Below are 19,063 nucleotides of genomic sequence, written 5' to 3' on the forward strand. Positions count from 1 at the left end.
GTTATTCTCTATCCCATTCATTAGACAGCCTAACATTTTGTTTGCTTTTTTAACCATCACTTCACCCTGAGCAAAGATTTTGAGCTGTCTGCAATGAAGTTAAGGGTAGATTGTGACTTTCAGCCTCAGAGAAATGGATGTGTTCATAACAATAAGTAAACGAAAAAAAAGTGTTGCAACCTTCTATATTGTGCCGCTCTCATTCTATCACATACAGCTGTCTGCAACAGGACTATGACCCCAACCTTCCTACTGCTAGTGTCATCATCTGTTTCCATGACGAAGCCTGGTCTACTCTCTTGAGAACTGTGCACAGTGTAATGGACACAGCCCCAAGGGCATCTCTGAAGGAAATTATTCTTGTCGATGACCTCAGTCAACAAGGTAGCTCCCTTTTGCTCTCCCTAAATTCTATTTTCAAGCTCTTGGAAGGAAGTTGTAATACTGCATGGCAGGGATGGGGAGAATGGAACTATAAGAACCCTCCAAAATCAAGCTAAATATAGAGAAAACTGGTTGCCAAATTTTACTTTTCCTCCCCTAAAATTCAACTTCAGCCTAAGTTTGAAAGTGTTTATTTTTTCCTGTCATTTCCAATAGTTTAAAGCCTTTATTTTTAAACACAGTTCACCAGATTGCTATGCATGACTGTCCTCTCCTAGTCATTATGTCCCACTCCACCAATCTTTGTGTCAACCACAAATTTTAATCACCAGTGATTTTATATTTACTTTCAGATCAGTGATAAAGGTGCTGAACAATGGTGGACCTCAAACTAATCTCTCCACTGGAAATACCCCAATTTACAACTACTTTTTGAAATGCCTCATTTAGCCAGTTCTCAATCCATTTAATGGGTGCTTTTTTAATATTGGAAAGTGTTAATTTTTTTTAATGAAATTGGCATGTGGTACTAAATCAAACACTTTACAAAAATCTATTACAACCATGCAGTTACCATTATCAACCTAATTTATAATCTCAAAGAATGAAATCAAATTAGTTTGACAGGATCTATTTTCCATAAAACCATGTTGATTAATAAAGGATGGGAATATGATTAATGACAATCAGCTTTTCCACTATTTTTCCTAGGACTGATGTCAGGCTAACTGTCTTATAGTTAGCCAAGTCATCTTATTTGCCATTTCTGAATATTGGCACAACCTTAGCATTCTTCCAGTCTTCTGATTTAAAGATGTTTATCCCTAGTAGATGCTGCTTAAAGACTCCTTCGTTCCCAATGGAGTGGAAAGTACCGCCTTATCCTCATGTGACACAAAGTGCATCATCCTACTTCTTTCCAAATGCAGAACAATTTTTTTCCCAATGAAAGCTGAGATTCTTACAGAATTCCAGGAGCTGCAACTTTAAGAAAAAGAGCAAATGTCATGAGACTTGGGATAATTTGGGAAAGCTGGTGGTAACACTCAGAGATGACCTGTACTTGCTGACAGTGGGGAAGGCAGAGGGAGAGCAGTGACTTTAGCAAATGTTACTGAGCACACTCAGTCCATGTGAACATGCTCAGTACAAGCCAAGCAGCAAATCTGGGGGGCACATGATCCACGTTTCTTCCCCCCACGCATCATTTCTGATAACACTGGGCAGCACCCTTCTGCATGCATGGAGGTTTTCTTCCATAGATTGCTTCTGAGGCAACATGGATTCTTCACTGCTAGCAAATTATACTCTCACCTCAGAGTTTGCTCTTCCAGTCTATAGTTGAAGGACATATAAGTAGGCAAATATAAGAGAAGGTCACATTCTTTCTGGCTTGTCCCTATTGAAACAGAGGACATCGGTCTCCACAACTGTGTTAGTCCGGTATCTGTTACAAGTTCTAAATTCACTTCATTTTGCTTCTGTTTTTAAACTAACACCACATTAAAAATAAAATGCTAGATTGTGCCCTTAGCGCATAAGTTGGTGGTTAAGATTCACTGCCCAAGGAGTAGCCTCAAGAACTGTGACTGAGAAAGTCACCATTCCTTCCCACTTTCCCCTTTCACAATGATGTCATGTGTACTGCACTCTTTTCCAGGGGCCTGCACACACCTCCCAGTATGCCCAGCCAGTTCCCCTGGCTGACTTGTGGGGAGGCAAAACCGTGGTTCCATTGTTCCCTACACAATTTCCTTACAGCAGCGAGAAGGTTAGGGGGAGGGAAGGGGCAGCACAGCACATCCCCCATGCCCAGAACTGCAAGCTAGAAAGGTCTGACATAGTTAAATAGGAGCTGGAGGTGAGGCTCTGCTCCCCTTTACTCCCTGCATGACTGAGAAGGACAAATGCAAAACTAGCCCAGAAATCACTTTTCTAGCTGGGGAGTACCATTTTTGCCACAAACAGTTTTTTGTTGTTTGGGGGGGGCAGGTTTTGACAGATTGAATCAGCACTGAAATCTGAATGATTATTATATTTATTGCAGGGCATCTGAAGTCAGCCCTGAGCGAATACATCTCCAAGCTGGATGGTGTGAAATTGATCAGGAGCAACAAGAGGCTCGGGGTCATTCGGGGTCGTATGTTGGGAGCTGCACGGGCAACTGGGGATGTGCTGGTCTTCATGGACTCCCACTGTGAGTGTCACACAGGCTGGTTAGAACCCCTGTTGGGCAGACTAGCCACTGGCAGGTAAATATCCCTTTGGGCTTAGTGTACAAAATGTTTAGATGCTTGTTAGAAGGGAGTGGGTCACCATGAAGAACTGTGATCCTTGAACTATTTATATCGTTCATAATGCACAAGTTTATACTAATTCTTGAGAACAGGACAACACTCGTGATCTCTTAAAATTCATTTTTATCTTGGGTTTTCACGGTCTTTCATCCCTTTAGCCATACTGTGTTATTTTACTTTTACTCTATGTGCATTAACCTGAAAGTTAGAAGACTAGACAGACCAGGCATTTAATAAGACACACTACCAAACCCTTTCTCTCTAGAGCTGCCTTGAGGGAATACAGCCTGTGTCTGTAGTATCTGAAATACATTAGCATTGGAGCAAATGGTGGCCACCATGAAATGAATTGGCAATCCCAGACAGCGAGCAACGGACGACAAGCATCCATCAGAGAAACCACTACAACAGTTAGCATTATTTGCAGCACTTGCTGGCAGTCTCACAAGGATTGAATAGGCCCAGAGGCTGGATTATCTTCTCTTCCTGTGAGCTGCTCCTGTCACATCTGATGCACATTGACAGGACACTGTGGGAAGGGCTGCACTGCTCTCTCCCACGTTGTACCTGTGGCTGTTCTGTGGAAAAATAGAAGACTTTTCGGGCTGCCTAAATCCTAGCTATTTCACCAACACTAAGTTCACAAAGACAAACAGAGATACTGCATGGCTGTGCTCAGCATTCAGCAATCACCAAGCATCACAAAGAGGTTAGGGTACTGAAGTGTTTCAAGAATCATATGCAGTAAGTACATACTCTTTAATAAAGAAAGAATTCTGAAGCCACTGAAAAATAAATGTTTGAACATTAAATTATGTAACATTAATAGTAAACTAAAGCTGTTTGTAATACAATGAATTGCTGAGGGGGTGAGGGTGTATTTTGAAAAGAAAAGTATAATGCCTCCTTTAAAACACTTACTAGCTCAGTAAGTAACCAAAGTAAGAAGCTGCAAACAAGGTTGTTCCCAGGCAACGAAATGGGCTGCTTTTACTGCTGACAATGGCTGCTTTTAAACTCATTCATGTTCACTTTTAGAAATGATTGCATTGTTCAAATGCAAAATGAAAGATGCTGCAAGTATGTGGAATACAATACTGTTCTAGGTTTCCATGTCTGCCTTTTTCTAACAGGGTTTCCCAGTGAAAGCAGATTGCTTTGTCCTCTGGATTATTTGTGGTCCATGCTGCTGACGCTTCATTGCTGTAGTGACTCAAACTGGCTTTGATCTAGTATCCAACGTCTGCACATGCTGCAATCTTATCTCCTGATTGCAATGTAGACATACCCTAAAAGAGCTACAGAAAGCCTTAAAGGAGAGTCACAGTGATGCACTGCTCCATGGAAACTTTTTATATGCCACTTCACAGGAGAATTACAAGAGCAGGAGAGGAGGCATGGCCCATGGATCCAATGAAACAAATTCATGCCACACTGATTTACTGGCTAAAATTCACCATGGCAAGAGAGTGAGGAAGCCACCAATGCTACTGTCACCCTGAGGCTTCTATAGTGGTCATGGAGCAGCTTCACTAGTGCCTTGTGACCCATGGGAAAGGCTTCTGACACCTGCAGCACACACCACCAACCTTTGTGCAGAGCCAAAGTGTTCATTATTTACTCCTGTTTTGTACAGCGAGCCAGGATTTAGTCCTGAGTAAAGGCTGCAGGATTTCTGGCCCATGAATAGAAATGTAGCCTGATTTGAAAAACAGTGGAGGCCCTAATTATCCCTTTCTAAATACTATAGCAGAAGTGTTCCTACTCCAAGCAAAGGAGCTGTGTGTGGTAGTTAAGACCACAGGACTGTCAATCAAGTAGAGCTGGGTTCTAGTCCTGGTTCTGCATTGACTTGCTAAGACAGTTGGCAAATTGTTAAGCTCACTGTGTCTCACTTTTCCCTTCTGTAAAATGATGCTAATGCCATCTATCTGATGGTGAGGGTGTGGGGAGAGTTACAGCATTATTTTTCATAAAGTCTTTGAGATGCTATGGAAGTGCAAGGCATTAGTATAATAAACTTGAATTAATTAAGCAGGTGAGGAACTGTGAAATTGAATCCATATTCACCTTCTTATATAATAGTGAAGCAGAAAACAAAGTTTCACTGGCTCACGAAACACCCACCTCTCTTCTTCACTGTGCACTAAATAAGTTGTCACTCACTCACTTTAGCTGTAAAAGAAAGTGCTTTAGCGTAGGAGAGCACTTCATCAGCTACAGAAAGTGACTCAGCAACTGCCCAGGTTATATACAGCCTTTCTGATGTCTGAACCTTTGCATGAGTTCCAACCAACAACAATCCAATGCTCTCCCAGATCTAATGTTAAAAAGGGAAAGAAAGAAAACAAATTTATTATATATATAAAATAAAAATTCAAACTAACTTACTACAGGGAGACGGATGTGGTATTAATGTAATATACAACATGAAGGCAGAATCAGGTACTTTATCTACACAGACAGCTTCAACTCTAGTTAAGTTATACCTTTTGAAATACAAAATACAGGCTTCAGGAACAGCATCATACTTTTGGTCTTCTATTTCTGATATCAATGAAATAATCATAAGCAAACAATTTCAGATGTTTGTGAAAATCATGCAGTCTGCAGATTCAAAATACATTAGGAAATCAATAATGTTGCAAAAGTACATTTGAAGAATAAGCAGCAGAAAGATGTTTTAATAATACTTTGCACTTACAGTAGAACCTCAGGGTTACAAACACCTCGGGAATGGAAGTTGTTCATAACCGAACAAAACATCATAGTTGTTCTTTCAAAAGTTTACAACTGAACATTGACTTAATACAGCTTCGAAACTTTACTATGAACGCAGGTCTCCTGAGTTACATTTATTATCTTAACACAGTAGGAGCTGGTGAAATTAGTAACCTAATGCAGGCAAGCACAGATTTCTTGTCATATAAAATACTGACTAATTACATGGTAATCCCAAACCAGCTCACTTTCTGCACTGGAGTTTTAGACACCATTGTGACTACACTGTTCTAGCTGCTCTGGTGCAACAGAACAAGTTTCAAATCAGGAGCAAATCACAGTTTATGCCGGTGTAATACTTCTACATTGAGGGTTTGTATTAGTGTAGCTATATTGGTGTATCTACACCAGTTGATTAAACCTCAGAGTAAGATAAGGCCTCAGTCTCTTATGGAAAAGACCTATACAATTCAACAGGGATGAAACCAGTAGGGTTGTATAGAAATTATTCTAAAAAAAGCCATATTGAATTAAAACGTTTTCTGTAGACTTTTTAACCTTTAAAATAGAGAATATTGATAGGTTCTATCTATAGAAAGATTCCCATTCTCCAAGACTCCATGAGGATGGATGGCAGACTCCTAAGAAATACTTAGGTGCTCCGGGAAGTGGAGGTGATGAATCAGGCCGATTGTTTTCAAAAGTTCCCGCTAACTTTAGGATGCCTCAGTTTTTAGGTGCTCACCTTGGACACCTAGGGCCTGATTTTCAGACCTGCTGTGCACCTGCAGTTCCTACTGACTTGTAGGCAGTATGTAATTAATAGAATTATGCAGGATATCAGTGTTAACCTTATTTCTTGGGGAAAATGCCATGGGATCTTTAACTAAGACAAGTATATTTGTTTCATCCAAGATAAACTAATTTCCACAGTACAGTGCCCTCAGGTATCATGCTGGTAACTCTGCTTCCCCACACAAATGCCAGTGTCATGCTGCCCAGTGCCTGCCTACATTTCCCTAAAGATTTAGCTAGGTGTGTCATTTTCCAGTTCCTATCCTCAGATGTTGGGTAGTGTTACTGTGGGCCACTGAATTCCATCTCAGAGGGAGCTACATTTCAGTGGGGATCATCAAAGTGCTCCTTATAGGTAAGTTTCAATAGGAGAATGTTAGGCAAGCTAAACTATAGGTGTGACTGCCAGCTCTATCTATGAATGTAAAATATTATTTGCTGATTACATAGTTCTTCTCCCAAGGATTTCACAAATACCCATTTGAGGCAGATAAACACTGTTATTCCCATTTTGCAGATAAGGAAGTAGGGAAGTGAAGTGAATTTTTCTAAGGACACCTGTGGCAGAGCTGGGAATGGAACCCAGGGCTCCTGAGTCACCAGCCTATGGCTTACCGGGAAGAACATCCTGCCTAAAGTTATGTAGTCCTTTGGAATACCTTGTGATAAAAGGTGCTAGAGAAAGAAAAGATTATAGAATTCGTTCCATCCTTATTGAAAAAGGATCACTATACACCTTACTGGATTACTGAATTCACTTAGCAGGGACAGGGCTGCCCAGAGGATTCGGGGACTTAGGGAAAAGTGGGGGAGCTGCGGTGCTTGTACTCACCTAGCAGTGGTCCAGGTCTTCAGTGGCATTTTGGTGATAGGGAGCCCTTCAGTCGCTCTGCATCTTCAGCAGCACTGAAGGGCCCCCCGCCACCAAAATACCACCAAAGACCTGGAGCGACTGAAGGACCCCCCGCTACCGACATGCCACAGAAGACCCAGACCGCCGCCGGGCCACAGCTCATGGGGCATTTCAGCAATGGGGGGCCCTTCAGTCACTCCATATCTTTGGCAGCACTGAAGGGCCCATCGCTGTCGAAATGCCGGACAAAGACCCCGACCACTACCGGGCCAGGGCTCCCGGGGCTCCTGTGGGGCCCAGGGCAAATTGCCCCAATTGCCCCCCCGTCTGGGCAGCCCTAAGCAGGGGTACTTGACTACTTTGTGTTATTTTTTGGTTTTAGGGCTTTAGTTGATAAGCTTATCAAAATTCTTTTCCCAGAAACTACAAAATCTTCCTAAAATAATTACCATGTGCATACACCCTCAAGTAAGACTTGTTTAGGATGAATTCTTCTAACCATAAATATAGATTCACTGTGAAACAGTGCAGCAGTGAAAAGATAGGAGACAAAGGGTTAGAATAATGAGACTATGGTGAGTTTTTACCATTGAGAGAGGTAAATAGCGGGGTCCACCAAGGATCTGTACTGGCACAAGTGCAATTCAACATAAAATGATCTGGAAAAAGGGATAAACAGTGAGGTGGCAAAGTTTGCAGATGATACAAAATTACTCAAGATAGTTAAGTCCAAAGCTAACAAAACTAGGTGACTGAGCAACAAAATGGCAGATTAAATTTAATGTTGATAAATGCAAAGTAATGCACATTGAAAAGCATAATCCCAAATTATTTATACATACAAAATGATGGGGTTTAAATTAGCTGTTGCCACTCAAGAAAGAGATCTTGGAGTCATGGTGGATAGTTCTCTGAAAACATCCAGAGTGGAGCAGCAGTCAAAAAAGCTAACAGAATGTTAAGAACCGTTAAGAAAGAGATAGATAAGAAGACGGAAAATATCATATTGCCATTATATAAATTCATGGTATGCCCACACCTTGAATGCTGTGTGCCATTCTGGTAAGCTCATCTAAAAAAAGATGTGTTAGACCTGAAAAATATACATTAGGAGTATGGAACAGCTTCCATGTGCGGAGAAATTAATAAAACTGGGACTCAGAGTAGCAGCTGTGTTAGTTTGTATCCGCAAAAAGACTGTTCAGCATTGAAAAGAGATGACTAAAATGGGATACGATAGAGGTCTACAAAATCATGAATAATGTGGAGAAAGTGAATAAGGACGTGTTATTTACCCCGTCACGTAACACAAGAACTAGGGGTCACCAATGAAATTAATAGACAGCAGCTTTAAAACAAACATAAGTACTCATTCATACACAGTCAATCTGTGGAACCCATTGCCAGGGGATACTGTGAAGGCCAAAAGTATAACTGGATTTAAAAAAAGGATTAGATAAATTCATGGGGGATAGGTCCATCCATGCTATTAGTCAAGATGGTCAGGAATGCAATCTTATGCGCTGGGCATCCCTAAAACTCTGGCTGCTAGAAGCTAGGACTGGATAACAAGGGATGGATAACTCAATAATTGCCCTGTTCTGTTTATTCCCTCTAAAGCATCTAGCACTGGCCACTGTCAGAAGACAGGATAGTGGTCTAGATGAACCTTTGGTCTGACCCAGTATGGCCATTCTTATGTTAGCTACAATATATTGTCTTTCCTTGAAGAATGTGTCATTGATTTGTAAAGAATTTCTTGACAGTTGTTCAGGGATGACTAACAGAACAACCTGTACAGTGTTTTGGAAAACAGTTCAGATGCCCCTCAGATAGTTTCATCCTACACCAGTCTATATTTCAGTCTGCTTCCAGATCAATAATAATATATAGTTTAATAGCTATGTAATTGTGACTGTTTCTTGTGTATTGCACCTTTAAATCTCTAGGAGTCTGCTGGAGGCAGCTGCCATTTTGTATTCATATAGGTGGCACCCTGTTGCAGAGGGTGCACATACTGTGCTCCATCATGAAGATTTGGCTTTGGTTATTTCTTGTAGAAGAATGGATTCACTACTACTGTGCCCATTTGTGGCTAGCTGTGGCACAATTGCTTTCTTCTCTAGTACCCCTTGCTGACAGCTACACCAGTCCTGCCTCTCCTTGCAACTTGACGCTCCAGACATGTCATTTTAAAGTCTCTCCTCTTCCAGAGAACTCCTGTCCCAAGTCCACATAAAAAGATAACTAAAGTTCCATTCTCTTCCACCCCTCTTCCTGTGGAATTACTAAGCTCCACAGGTCCTCAGCTGGGATCCTCAACATAGACCATCCAAGGAAATCCCCATGCAAGTACTTCTAGTCACACTCAGCTGCCAGTACTTTGCTAAACCCTGTCATGAAGAGAGAACTCCGCATCTCCTGACATTTTGGTACTCCATCAGTCTCAGCTCCATATCAAACCCTTTTGGGGCCCACTGCAGTGAGAATCACCAGCTCTTGTAGTCTTTGCCATTTAACTGTCCACACACACGGTTTTCCTGGTCTCTGGTGGCCGGTCCTAACACCCTCAGCTTCCTGGGCTAACTTTCCAGGTCCCATGCCCTCCTTCCTCAGGACTTCCTGAAGTGGCTCAGCCTAATGACTGTGAAGTTCTTTTTTGCTCTTAATTCAGAGTGTGGGCTCTCAGATTTCTTCTTGGCTCAGGCCCCTCTAGTTCTGGCTGCAAGCTTCCAGCCTCTCAGCCATCTCTGTAGCCCAAGAGTGTGTCAAAGTTAGACTCAGGACTCATAGTTTGTCAGACCACTCTGTTTTATTAGCACAGCGCTCAGCTAATAACACCCAGATAATGTGAGCACCATGGAAGACATAAACTATCTTATTTATATAGATAAAAGGGCAAGCACTTAACAAGATAACAAAGGAAGCAGAATCTGATACGTTTACCTGGGCTAGGCATGCATATCTTATTTCCTTACTAACTATTACCGATCTTCTGTTAATGTTTCGCCATTAGTACCCTTGTTTATGCCTAATGTTTCTTTTCCTGGCACCTGTATTTCAACATTTCTTATTTCTGCTTAAAGGTACATACAACATTTCTTTAATCCATTCTTATTTTTACAATATAATTCATTCTACTTTCACAAGTGAAAACTCCCAACTTCCTCTCACCTAGTTATCCTCTCTGGGCCTTTTCCACTACTCTGTACTCCTTTCCTTTATGAAGGCCCAACTTCTCCCCCAGCTGGGCCTCCTCTTCAGTTGGTCCTAGCCCTCCCTCCAGGTGCAAGGAGGTGCCTTAGTTGAGCTCTCTAGCTCCAGGTAGCCCTTTCAGTGCGAATATAAAGTATATAGCCCACCTTAATCTAAAATAAAATTAATTCAGACTGAGAAGATATAGCTGCTTTTTTGCATATGGGAAAAACATATCAAGTAGGTTTGATGCTTGGCCCCTGAGAACACCAAACAAAGAAAAAATTAGCCTGGTTATTGTGGAAGGTTTGACTATAGAAGGGCACAGACTCCATCTTTAGAGTGTAGGAAGGCATGGTTTTCTCATCCCTTAGCAGTCAAAATGTCTCACACTACACCTCTTTCTGGATGCACCTCTCCCTCATCCCTTATTTTAGATTCAAATCTATCATCATGTGATATTTCCCTCTATTACTGTACACTATATATTAAAATACTGAATTAGGAACAGAAACTCAGATCCACAAAGGTACTTAGGTGCCTAAACACTAGATTTAGGCACCTATATTCAATTTTTAGACATTGCTGCAATCCACAAACCACCTGCTCAGCTACTGCTTAGCCTCGTAGGCACCCAAACTCACTAGCGCCTAAGCTTTTGCAGTAAGAGTTCCCTATGTGCCTATGTTTCTGCCTCTGGACATGAGTATTGCTGCCTCCCTCTAGGTGTCTGGATGCCCATCTCCTGCCTAACCCTCAGTGCAATCCCTGGACTGGGAGAAGATAGATGGGGAAACTCTTAATTCACGTCAGGGACCTAATCCTGTAGGCATGCTCAGAGGCTGCCTAACTCCATACAAAAAAGCTGGAGGGGGAACCTGCCTTATAACTTTTAGCCAGGTGGTTATGGTACTCACCTGAGATGTGAGAGACCTCCCAGTTTAAGTCCCCTCTCTGCCTGGTGAGGTGAAAGGATTTGCATAGGGATGTGCCACCTCTCAGCCGAGTGCCCTAGCCACCAGCTTATAGAGTCATTATCACTCTTTCTGGTGCCTAATTAATATTTAATTATTTAATGAAGTGAAATAACTTTCATAGGAGAGATTGAGGGAGATCCACATCAGACTAATCTATAATCTCGGACACTCTCCTGAGAGGTGGCAGATCCCTATTCAAATCCCTTCTCTTTGTCAGGTGGAAGGGGGACTTCAACCTGTGGTGTCCTATATCCTGGAAGAGTACCCTAACTACTGGGCTAAGTGTTACAATGGTGAGCCCCTTCATTTTGTTTGGCATTAGGCAGCCTCTGAGCATGTCTGCTGGATTGGACCCCAGAAGTGAGTTTAGCAGAGAAGCATCTATCTTCTCCTGGTTCATGGATTGCCAGCAGAGTGAGGTGCCTAAATCCAGGCTTCATGAGGTAGATGGAGCGTGGGACACATCCCTTTGGTCAGCATCTCCCATTGGCTAGGTTAAGCATCACACCTCCTGGCAGGCTGGATTTTGTGGATCACATGCTAAGGTGCCTATCTCTCCCCATGCATTGTAGAGGAAGCCTAAGCACCTAACTCAGGCTTTGTGAATTGCCTTGTGGTTCCTGTGATTTTTCGAGGTGCATAAAAGTTAAGTATTGCAACTCTGAGAGTTTGTGGAGCCTGGCCCAAAGGCTTCAAAATTGTTAAAAGATGTTAATTTATCTTCTAACAATCATGATCTCTTCATTTGGTTCTACAATGTAGATCACCAATTATTTATAAAATTGTTGTTAAATATAATTAAGAATTACTACAGCCACTGAAAATTGCCACATTGTCTGTCTGCTGCTTTTAAAAATCAGAGTTTTGCCAGGTGTGCAGGATCAGGCAAAAATGGTTCTATTGTTTAAAAGATTTGTGTGCATGTTAACTTTATGCTGATTTAGCATGAAGAATGTAAATATTTTCTACAAAAATCAAACAATGTCTTCATCTCTTCTCAGGACAACTACTGCAATTCCCTTCTGTAGGGCCTGCAAATCTCAGCTTTCCAGATTCCAAAATTAATAGAAAAAACTGCTGCCTGCCTCCTCACGCGCACAAAGAAACATGAACTCATCACTCCCATTCTAACACAATGCCACTAGCTCGGCATTCATTTCAGTATCCTGTTCAACACTGACTTTGCTTTTAAAACCTTCCACATACTTAGTCCCCTGCAACTAGGTAGCTGACGTCACGGACTTTGTCTCTCTTCCTGCTCTTCTTTTCATGCCCTCCACTTGTCTAGAATAACACTCATTAATATGTTTTGCATTTATATACTATGTTCATCTGAAGATCTCACAGCCCTTTACAAAGGTGATTTCAGTGGAAATGTAGGTGCCCAGACAGTGCCCAAAGGCAGATGCTTGCCCCAACTTTGGGCCTGAGCAAGAGTCTACATGGAGCTTGGATTCTCAAGCCATCTCATTTTTGTAGGAAAAGACCCACTGTGAGAGTGAATTGAGGACAATAGGAACATTTTTACAGTTGTTTTTGTTACCTGTGCTCATTTTAACAATCTATTCCTTTCCAGCAAAGCATGGTACAAATCAATACAAAGCCCTTCTAAAAGCTGTCTACAGTATATGAAACTTTAGGCAGATTGGTTAATTAATTCTTCTTTTTCACAAGAAAAGAACACAATGTCCACAGCTTATGTAAAGGGTAATGGGAAAACATTTCATTTGCAAGTTGTATTTGGTTTAGAAATCCCCAAACAGGAAGTTATGTTTGTTTGCTTTTTTGAAGGTCTCATGTGCTCCAGGCATTTGAAATATTCACAAATTAATAACGCCCCATTCACATTGGACAAAGCATTGTTGCCAGTTCTTTTCGAGTTTCCTTCCTCCCCCATACCCCCTCTTTCTTCAGATTCCATGGAATAAAATTAGCAGCTGTCTGCCAGTGTGAACATTTCATTTCAAAGTTCCGAGAAGGTGCTGACTGTCTGCCAGCTACTGAATTAAGAACAAAACAAATTATAAGCAACATCTTCCAACTTTCAATTACCTTTGGCTGAAAATGTGCATTTCTAGCCATGCAAACACTAAATCCACCATTGAACATGCAGAAAACAGATGTTTTAGAAAGGATACTTTAATATTGCAAGAAAGATAAGGCAACACTTGATTACAAGAAGAATTGGCTATTGATTAGTTTTACTAAAATCAAAGCTGCTAGATTCCTTATTTATGGTCAGAAGGACCTTCTAACAATCTGAAGTTCAAGCTGCTGTAAATCAGTGCAACTCCACTAATTTCAACAGAACTATGCTTATTTACACCATCTAAGGATCTGACTCTTATTTTTCTAAATGGTATCTTAAAACCCTGTGAAGCATGGAATTCTGAAGGTGTTATCATTTATACAGTAATACTTTTAAAACACAGATATCAGTTTGTGGTGCATATAATTCATTTGGAAAAGCAGATTACTGGTTCTTTTACTGAAAAATTTGAGGCAAAGTGCAATATGGCATATCCAATGATTTATCATCAATTGTCTTCAGTTCCATAATTTTCCACATGCAAACTTTTTATTTAATGCTTATCCAAAAGTCTTTTTTTAAAAACTTGCTTGTTTTAGTTTTATATCAATATTTCCACTGCTGAACAAATTTTAAACAGCCTCACTTATCTGCTTCTGATTAAGAGAGTAAGCTAAATTGTGCAAAATGTTCAGAATAGTAGGTTGTTTTGGAAGCATGTTTTTACCTGGTTTGGTGGTTGTGATTGGTTTGGTTCTGGTTTCCTGATTGGCTGAGCCCTGATTGGCTGAGCCTGGTGGTGCAGAAGTTTTGTTTGCATAGCACTGAAGGTCTGGATCCAATATTTAAAAACAAAACAACAACAACATATAGCTTAAAAAAGGGACTCTGTCCTGCAAACACTACTGGTTTTAGTGCTTATTATCATGAACAATCACATTAAAGTCAACAGTGTTATTGGAGGATTGGGCTGTGATATTGGCAACAAATTACAGAACTACATCCAGAAAGGATGAGATGTAAATGAATGGAAAATATAATAGTAGAAGAATTATGCCAATATCACACCCTTAGATCTAGAATTTAATCTCAGTTATACCAGTGTAAATCCAGAGTCACAATATTTACTTCAGTCCAGTTATTCTAGAACAGTGGTATTTAACCTGTAGTATGCAGACCACTGGTGGTCCACAGACTATATTTAAGAGGTTTTGGAAAGGTGACTATGAAAATAAAATTTCAGATCCCCAAAAAGGCATTCCATTTTTCTGATCAATCACTGGGTATGTGAATACCCCCACCTACAGGTCAAAACCAGGAAGTATTGTCATTACTAGAAAAGTCCACTGTTTAGCGCTCTGTCTCATGCTGTGTTAAATGCGGTGCTGAGCATGTGAAACATTTATAGTTAATTCTGTTCAGTTAGCTTCCAGTCTAAGACTTCTATGGTAGAGGTCCGCAGACCACAGGTTGAATTTCCAGAGGGGTCCGCACCTCCATTCAAAATGAATAAAGGTTGAAAACCCACAGTTCTAGATTTATACAACTATACATTAGATAAAAATCTGGCCTTCCTAGTCAAACATCTTTGAATTTTTTATTCTAAATAATTCCCCATTCATACTTCTCTTCCTAGTTTCTCTAACTCTAAAATGAAATCTTATTCTAAAATAAACTATGTTACAATTAGTTTATCAGTTCTAGCTATGTAAGAATATTTAGACTAGAAGCAATAGACTAGAGTGTGTAGCAGCAAAGTGAAGCAGGAGTGTCTAGTTCCAATTATAATTATCAATCTCATTTCCACCCAGGCAGCTGTAAGAGGCTTTCAAGTGTTTGTGCTGGAGAAGGACCTCAGTAGTGATTTTTATTCTAAATGGTGCACACTTTGCTATTGCTTGCCATTGAAATTGTAGTTTTATTGACTTGTATTGGAGTTATATGATGTTCTTTAGGTTTTGAAATTTAGTCATGCAAGATGTATCTGTCCTTCCAACCCCACATGAGGAGAGGCTGAGGGAACTGGACTTGTTTAGTCTGCAGAAGAGCAGAGTGAGGGGGGATTTGATAGCAACCTTCATCTACCTGAAGGGGGGTTCCAAAGGGATGGAGCTTGGCTGTTCTCAGTGGTGGCAGATGACAGAACAAGGAGCAATGGTCTCAAGTTGCAGTGGGGGAGGTCTAGGTTGGATATTAGGAAAAACTTTTTCACTAGGAGGGTGGTGAAGCGCTGGAATGGGTTAACTGGGGAGGTGGTGGAATCTCCTTCCTTAGAGGTTTTTAAGGCCTGTCTTGACAGCTCTGGCTGGGATGATTTAGTTGGGAATTGGTCCTGCTTTGAGCAGGGAGTTGGACTAGATGACCTCCTGAGGTCCCTTCCAACCCTGATCTTCTATGAATTACATTTTTTAGCTTTATCTGGCTTAGTAAAAAGAAAATAAAATGCCTGAACCAATTAAATAAATCCAGCTCTAAACTGTGTTCAGTTTTAGCACATCCCAGAAGATGGTGGTGACTTTCATTCTGCCTCTTCCCTTTTCCCTGGTTTTCTCAGTTGGAGAACAAGGATTGACACCAGCTTTCTTTGGAAAGACTGATATTGACTTTCATTTGAATGGAATAGTGTCATCCTGAATACAGGGAAATTTCTCAGCATATCTTCAAGGGATCCAATGAGAATTTGATCTTTATTATTTGTATTATGGTAATACCATAAAACTTCAGTCAGGATTGAACTCTATTATGTTAGGTGTTGTACAAACATATAGCCTATACAGTATAATGAAGCTTCAAAAGAAAGTGAAGCCCACCACCCCAGAATATTCCTGGCTGATAGTACAATGTTGTCATAGAGAGAGATTCCTTCCTGACCCCTACTGCAATTGACTCATGCCCTGAAGCATGACAATGAGTTACTTGGTCTTAATTTTATGACCAATTATAACATTTGTAATCATACAGGTTATCTAATCTAGTTTATAAATCCAGGCTTGTCTCTATGAGCCCCTAGGATTGTGAATTCCACAGACTGATATACTCCTTTATGAACAAGTATCTTCTCTTATTTGTTTTTAACTCATAAGGTGTCACTCCCTGTTCTCTTACTATGGAACAAAGGAGAGACTGAGCAGTTTTAACTATACTCTACATAATACTTCAACTCCCCTCTAGCCATTGAAGAGCCATGGACAGTTTTTCTCCACACGTTTCTAAAATCCTCACTAGTGAAATGACAACTGTAATAGAAAAAAGGATTGAGTCCCTCCCTACTTTCACTGAAAACCATCACTATAGTGATTGTAAATGCAGCGAAAATATGCCAAGGTCATACAAACATCACACAGAGTTGCCAGCTCCCGAAGCTGGCCTCAATCTCTCTTTCATTGCCATGGCAAACAGTGAACAGATAACAGGATAGTGGAGACTATGGTGTTGACCCTTTCCTATTGGCTGGAAGGTATTTAAACTCAGCTTCTCTCAAGAATGATATGAGATCAGCAGAGCTAAAACTTTTAAAGAGAAGGCCATTGGTGTCTCTTTGACAAAACATGCTGCTTTCTCCACAGAGAGGGCCAGATTTTTCTCTCACACCGGGCTTATCAACATGCTGAGTTATTTTGGATTAGATGGACACTCCTATTGCAGAATAACAGTATCTTTTTCTGGTTTACTTTAATCCACAACAGCTTTATACGCTTACCCTAACTTATTCTGGAATAGCTTCCCTGTGTAGACAAGCCATTATACTGAAGTCAATGGAAGTAGCTCCTAAGTAATAGAGCAGAAATGGGTTACTTTGCTCTTCCAAACAGCTTTCTTTGCTGCAGCTCTCAGATCTGTAATGCTGTAGCAGTTGAACTATTAAGATGGTTTCCAAATGTCATGCACCATTGACTAGGAAACAGAAGGTTTTGATACCATGGAACTTGTTCTTTTCTGAATTACTGATAATTTCAGGATGTCATGAGGCCCATTTTTAAGCATCATGATATTTCTGACATGGAAAATACAGAATATTCAGATAAATCCTGATTTAATTAACGTTAGAAACTAATTAAAGGATACATGCCCATAGGGTCAGGGCTCTATTCTGGCTATTACAGACAGATGATATATGGGAACAGTACAGTGGCGAGAAAATTACAAGTATATGCTAAGAGGGAGTTAAAATGGAGATGTTAACTACACAGATTGTTACAAAGCAACTATTATAATATAGTACAGAAAAAGGATAAATATACTATAAATTGAACACTTGTGTTTTCAATTTGATCTTATCAGATGAAAAATAGGTCTCTTCCAATGACCAGTCCACGGAAAATTATAAGCAAAATACACCTCCTAAATTCCACTTTTCAGGAATAGTTCTGCCCTTAGTCATACCCATGAAACCCTGTTGAAACTAGGGAGGTTGTGAGGGCAAAATTTTACCCTTTGTCCATGCAATTGAGATATCAGAAGGCAGAACAGTGGGCAGAATGTGTCCAGCTCTGTAAAAGACCCAGTGCAAGTGCTTTTTGGGGCAAGGACCATCTCTTGGTTCTGTGTTTGTACATTTTGATAGTGCAACCAAAGTAAGACTCAAATTAACAGTGAAATGACTGTGATTCATACATTCTTTATAAATTAGTGTTCCCTACTTTACTCACTATAGGTTCAATCTTCCAATTGGCAGAGCACACTCAACTCCCATCAGCAGAGGAGTTGAGGGCAATCAGTACCTCACAGGAGTGCTCAGGACCTTGCAGGGTCAAATCCTAGAACAAATGGTTTACTAACACACAGTCAACTTATTCTGCAACTTGGCCTTCAAAAAAACATAAATTATTTTCAGAAATCGAATCGTCTCCCCTGTCCTAGATGTCATTGACTGGAAGACTTTTCAGTATTATCACTCTGTGGATCTGCAACGAGGTGGTTTTGACTGGAAATTAGATTTCCATTGGGAGCCGCTGCCGGAGCATGAGGAGAAGGTACGCCAGTCTGCCATCAGCCCCATCAGGTAACAGTTCATCAGCCAATATGCTTACTCTCACCTCAGCAGCACAATCACAAAATCTAACACATCCTCCAGCTAATTGAGAAGAGACAGGATTACATTCACAGGTTTTTTTGGCTTGTATCTATTGAGAGGAGAGGATTATTGGTTTACATATCCAGTAGGTTTTAATTTATTAATAATATTATTAGACTACAGTCAGGCCTATGTTATGGCATGTGCTTTCCAGACATAGACACGGCTCCAAACAATGTACAATCTGACAGGGGTGCTGGAATCATTTGTAGAGTGGGGGTGCTGAGAGCCATTGAACCAAACTGTAAACCCTGTATATAACAGAAACCACTTTAAGCCAGGGGGTGTGGCAGCACCCCCAGTTCTAACACCTATGCAAACTGAAAAGACAAGAGGGAGGGAGATGCCACATACAACGTTATTAGGATAACGATAGTCACATGGCTTATTAATTACATGTTGGTATGTTTTATGTGTGTGTATAAGTTAAAATATGCTAATTTCCCCATCCCTTGACCCTCACTCAACAATTCCTCTCTTGCCTTTTTTTCCTGTACCAATTTCCAGCTTCAGTTCCTTATTTCCTTCCCTCCATTGAGATGAACAAGTCAGTCATGCAATAAATGAAATAGATTAATAGATTATGTACTCAATTAGGCCCAGATCCTCAAGGATACTTAGACACCTAACTCCAAATTGAAAGCAAAAGGATTTCATGTGGAGTAGAAGAAAGTGTGGAAATTGTGGTCAGAGAAGCAGATGACTGAAGTGGAACATGGGGGGACAGAGATGACAAAA

At 40.6% G+C, this 19,063-nt stretch overlaps 1 protein-coding gene across 1 annotated transcript in view; it reads left to right on the forward strand.

Moving 5' to 3' along the window:
• The window catches only part of GALNT15 (polypeptide N-acetylgalactosaminyltransferase 15), a 39,124-nt gene that overhangs the window by 6,792 nt on the left and 13,269 nt on the right, over positions 1-19,063 (forward strand). Inside the window, exons 2-4 of the mRNA XM_030550885.1 lie at positions 218-384; positions 2,432-2,636; positions 18,086-18,253. Of these exons, the coding sequence (XP_030406745.1) occupies positions 218-384; positions 2,432-2,636; positions 18,086-18,253 (540 nt within the window). The remainder of the gene's footprint in view (positions 1-217; positions 385-2,431; positions 2,637-18,085; positions 18,254-19,063) is intronic.

This window comes from Gopherus evgoodei, chromosome 2, assembly GCF_007399415.2.
Source record: "Gopherus evgoodei ecotype Sinaloan lineage chromosome 2, rGopEvg1_v1.p, whole genome shotgun sequence".
NCBI classification, from domain to species: Eukaryota; Metazoa; Chordata; order Testudines; family Testudinidae; genus Gopherus; species Gopherus evgoodei.